The following is a 5,262-nucleotide window of genomic DNA, read 5'->3' on the forward strand; positions in this document are numbered from 1 at the left end:
AATTGTAGACTTGTTTTAGGTGGTTCGCGGCAAAATTCAGACCTGAAAGACATGCTTTGGCTTTGGCTTCTTCAGTATACCTGCATATCTGAATATCAAACGGCCTTGTTAGCAGCCAAAGATTGCAAAGAGATCATGTTTGCTCTTGGTAACCCCATCCCCATACAGCACGCTGTACCACTCAAAGCCATGTGCGTTCATTGCTGCTACACAGATACACAGACATGTGAGACAGCACCAAGACTGCAAAGAGCATATCTACAAGAGGGATATAATGGGAGATAACAAATAGTAACACAAACAAATCATGATCACACCAAAATCTCAAATGTGCATTAAACAACCGAAATGTTCTTATTGAATCGCATAAGGAAATTCGACTGAAGAATTCTGAAACTCCAACAAGTTCACGACATCCATCACAGTACAGATAGGGAACATGCATCATCCACAGCCTCCCAGGGCGTCGATCTGAACCAAACTACATGACGATCTTCACATCCATTCGCGAGACTGACACCACGTACGCGCGCACTTTTTTATGTTCCCGATCGACATTATGCAAACCAAACAACGATCGACAGACTGTGTGACTGGGCGCACACACCCTTCAGTTCGTCACCTGGCTTAGTAATCGCTGCTGGAGACGGCCGTGTGGTCGCCGCACATGTACAGGTACCTGTAGACGACGCCGGCGAGGCCACCGCCGATGAGCGGGCCGGCCCAGTAGATCCAGATGTTGGTGAAGTCGCCGCTGGCCACGGCGGGGCCGAAGGAGCGAGCAGGGTTCATGGACCCGCCGGAGAAGGGGCCGGCGACGAGGATGTTGGCGCCGACGATGAAGCCGATGGCGATGGGGGCGATGGTGCCGAGGGATCCCTTCTTGGGGTCGGCGGCGGTGGCGTACACGGTGTAGACGAGGCCGAAGGTGACGATGACCTCCATCACGACGCCCTCAAGAGCGCCCACGCCGGCGGAAAGCCCGTGTGTCGGGGTCGCCTGCGAAAGGAAATACGCAAAACGATGTGCATGTCAGCTAGTGTCGTGTTTGTTTCCGAGCTCTCGCCCATGGAACGGCGAAAGGTGAGCTCTTATTGTTCGGATCGAACTGCACGAGGTGTCGAGGTTAAGTACCATGCCGGTGCAGAACTGGACGAGGACGGCGCCGACGATGGCGCCGAGGAGCTGGGCAACCCAGTAGAAGATGCCGGTGAGGATGGTGATCTGGCCGCCGAGGGCGAGGCCGAAGGTGACGGCGGGGTTGACGTGGCCGCCGGAGATGTTGGCACCGACAGCGACAGCGACGAACAGCCCAAACCCGTGGCAAATCGCTACCGCAATCAGCCCGGACGGATCAAGCGGCGCGCCGCCGCTCACCTTGGCTGCATTTTCAGAATTTCAGTTCATTAGGAACACGCGGTCGTACGCCTCGTCGTGAACATTAGCAGAGCATGCATGCGCGGTAATTAAAACAGAGCAACTCACTGTAGGCGATGGCGGAGCCGACTCCGGCGAAGACAAAGATGAGGGTGGAGATGAACTCGGCGACGTAGGCCTTGAGAGAGGCCACGCTGAAGGAGTCATCGAAACGACCAAACGCGATGCAGCCCGGCATGGTGGCTGTGGCGGGTTAGGATCCTCAGAACTGAGTGGGGAGGAGAAGAGAAGAGATGGCTGAGAATACGGATCACAGAACCGAGTGAGCTCTTATTATAGGTGGCTTGAGCGGCTCTCCGGTTTCAAAATATGAAAAAAAAATCGGTGGGAGTAGCTATTTTTAGTTTTGGATTTGTGCATAATGCTGATCCAATATGACTTTGTGCATGTCACTAGTGATAGTATTAGGCTGGTCATAGTGGAGAGTAACTTAGACTAGTAACATATGTCATGTTACTAGTCTAGGTTACTACCTTCATAGTGGGTAGTTACTTATATGTGGTGTCATGCATTATATCATTTATTATGTTGTAGATTCATCTTGTCTTGAGGTGTGTAATGTTATGATAACATAGCTAGTAGTTACCACCCCACTCTCTTTCTTCATTTATTAGCATATCATGTAACCAAAATGTTTTGAGATGTGTGATGTTACTATCTATATTGCTCCCAGTATATGCAGTCTTAAGGAGTTAATTGATTGCTCTATCACGTGCGGGTCCATCTTGTTAAGCATGCTTATTATAAATATTAAATGTAATACTTCATGTCTTCCTCCATCTATAAAAAAATATATCACAACTTCGTAAAAATGAGGATGTATCTGAATACTAAATAAGATCTAGATACATCCAAATTTAAACAAAATTTACATATCCTTTTATGGACGGAGAAAGTAAAATCAATAATTTTACTTCTGTGATTTAAGTTTTAAAGTAACTTGGTGGGATGGGCTCATGTTCGTTTTGTGTCCTGCGAGCATATGCATCGGGGACCCAAGATGAAAACAATGCACTATTTACATGTTTAAAACAAGGCAAACGCTAGACGTCAGCTGGCTATAGCTACAACAAGTTATGCTGCCAAAAGAAATCCTAATGTAACTTTTTCTAGTGTATGCAGCATTTAAAAAATGTGCTATCGTTCCGCAACATTTCTCTACCGTACATCCAACATCCTTTCATAACTTATCCAACATTACAGGAACATGTATGTAACATTGGTGCAATCCCTATGTAGCTTACATAAAAAATCATTGTAACAATTTGCCATACTTACACAACAAAATCTATGGACACATGTAGCAAATCGCAATGCCGTTTGTAAGATCGACAAAATTCCACAAATTTTACCTTCCTAACGACCATGGATGTAGTGCCATGGCTGATTCGAGCTCGACGACCATGAATTCCCCGCATCGGAGATCCATCGAAGCCAGATCAGATGAAGCCCCATCCAAATCCTCCCTCGAAGCATCATCTTCATCAAGTCTGGTGGCGTGTGTTGGAGCTCTCCATGTCAAGGTCATCCCCCTCCTTCAATCGGCTACCGCGGGAGGAGAGCCCCAACAAAAAAAAAACATGGTGGAAGGAGTAGTGGGCCTTAGCCTGACACAGAGGAACAGAGGAGGATAAACTAAAACAACGAACGACCGAAATTGGAGCTCCTCTCTCCAAGCATCCATGGCCGCCCAAAGATCCTACCCTAGCTAGCACCCAGCCTGGAATGTGAGGAGGTGGCTCTCGGCTGGCTTGCGTGTGTGGGAACTACCAACAAGCTAGGACGGAGCAGAGTAGAAGCTAGCCCCGCGCGCATGAGGAGCATCATCCATCCATGGCAGCCGGCGGAGTGGGCGACGGTGCACAGAGAAAGTTGCAACATCGGCGGCCCTGAGGAGAAGATGCCTAGCAACGACATGGAGTAGGGCAGGAAGTAAGGAGGAGCAGGCGGAGAACGCGGGGATGAGAAATGGTGCCCACGGGATAGCAAGTACTAGGTCAAGCGACCACACAAAGTGCATGGTGAACCGATGAAACAACCGGTTGATATATAGAGTTTTACTTAAAATAATCTAAATTGTTTATGATGTACAAATGTTTTTATGTGCATGCCGACAAAAAAATGTATTACTATAGTATATCCTTAGTAAGAGCAGAATCCGATGGTCTACAAAAGCAAATTTTCATGCATTGAATTCAATTATTTTGCACATGAAACAAACTTTTCCAAGCTATTTTAGGGCATCTCCAATTCAAAGGATTTTGAAGAGGTTTGGAGGATTCTAATCCTTTCGAAATTTGAAAAGATGACTATTTGATTTGTTGGATTGCATCCTATAACATTTTTTCCTAAGAAATACTTTGCAATAAATTTTATAGGAAATCCAACATCTACTCAAATCTCATTATAATAATCCTTTATTTTTCTTGTGATTGAATCAGATAAACATTGGTGGATACAAAGTCATATACAATTGAAATATGTGTGAAATTGCAATCATGTGATTTTCCTACTCCCGTATTTTATAGATCTTGTGAATCGAAAAGGCCCTTAAAGTTAACTTTCTTGTTCCTGTTTTTGTCACATGGAGATACGGCGTGTTTATATAAATATATAGAAAGTGGAAGGGCATGATGGTGAGTGCGAAAACACCCAAATAGAGATGGCTACACAAAATTAGGCTACTTGACTGAGCTATAGCCGATTCACTGAGGCAAGAGAACTCTAGAAATATCTCGTATTTCTCAACCATTAAAAACCAGATTAGAGGGCACCGAAAATTCAGATACAAGCGCATATCGAGCGAGCTCACACCGATCAGATCTGTAGCAAACTGAAAAACTTGAAATACATTTTTTTCCGGATACAAGTTGCATGATCAAGTTCATCACTACATTTCAACATAATATACATCATACATTGCAAAATAAAGATGATTAAACTTAAATCTATGCGGCCGCTAACCTAATTGACCAAAAATCATCCCCGGGATACATCACCGGGGGCTGTGGGCGTGGCCGTGAACCGGGAGCGACAGTGGCGGCGGCCTACTCGAGCTCGACGCGGCGGACCGTAGCCTCCCACTGCAACTCCTCGTACACGCGGACTTCGTAGATGGCCCAACGCACGTCCTCCTCCTCCCGCTGCTTCACCTCCGCCGCCTCCCATACCGAGGCGCGGCGGAGTTCCTCAAGGGCGGCGGCCTCAGCTTCGTCGTTGTCGATGAAGTCCGCCTTGGAGAACATCTTCACGGCACGGGGGTGCCTGCTCCTCCTCGGCGGGATCTTCTTCGTCGGAGGGAGTGGAGGAGCGACGATGACGGCACAAGGAGGAAGACGAGGCCACCTCCCTGTCGTATGCGTATGTGGTGAGCGACGATAGCGGCATCAAGCCCCAGTGGGTGCACTTGCGCACGAAGCGCTTATTCGCGCCCTCGGAGCGGACCCATTTGGCGTGCTCCTCAGGCGAGCCGCCGCGGGAGCTTTCGTCGGGACGCGGCAACTATCTCTCGGAGCCAACCCGGCCAGCCCCCTGCCGCAGCTGCATGACTGCATCGGGCAGACATCTCCGCTACTAGATCAATAATTGCAGTTGTGGCAGTGGACTAATTTTTTTGCTGGAGATAGGGTGTCAACCCATGGATTGAGCTTCGGTGACTTTGCCAGGCTGACTTAGCCGTGACTTTGGATGACTGACATGTGGACCCTTCATTATGTGAGCTCCACTTAACCCCACTTGTAAGTGACTCAAAATTACTGACTTTGGGGGCTGGCAAAGTCACCGAAGCACTGTCCGTCAACCCATATCTGCCGCATCGACTGGTAT

The 5,262-nt window shown here is 47.8% G+C and overlaps 1 protein-coding gene across 1 annotated transcript; it reads right to left on the minus strand.

The window, feature by feature from the left end:
* Positions 1–331: 331 nt before the first annotated feature.
* LOC127313874 (probable aquaporin TIP2-2) lies at positions 332–1,692 on the minus strand. The gene is made up of 3 exons (XM_051344355.2): positions 1,486–1,692; positions 1,135–1,382; positions 332–999 (listed from the first exon to the last, which is right to left on the minus strand). The coding sequence occupies exons 1-3, from the start codon at positions 1,613–1,615 to the stop codon at positions 628–630; spliced, it is 750 nt and encodes a 249-aa protein (XP_051200315.1). The 5' UTR covers positions 1,616–1,692; the 3' UTR covers positions 332–627.
* Positions 1,693–5,262: the final 3,570 nt, after the last annotated feature.

The sequence above is a fragment of the Lolium perenne genome, chromosome 7, assembly GCF_019359855.2.
Source record: "Lolium perenne isolate Kyuss_39 chromosome 7, Kyuss_2.0, whole genome shotgun sequence".
Classification (NCBI taxonomy): Eukaryota; Viridiplantae; Streptophyta; class Magnoliopsida; order Poales; family Poaceae; genus Lolium; species Lolium perenne.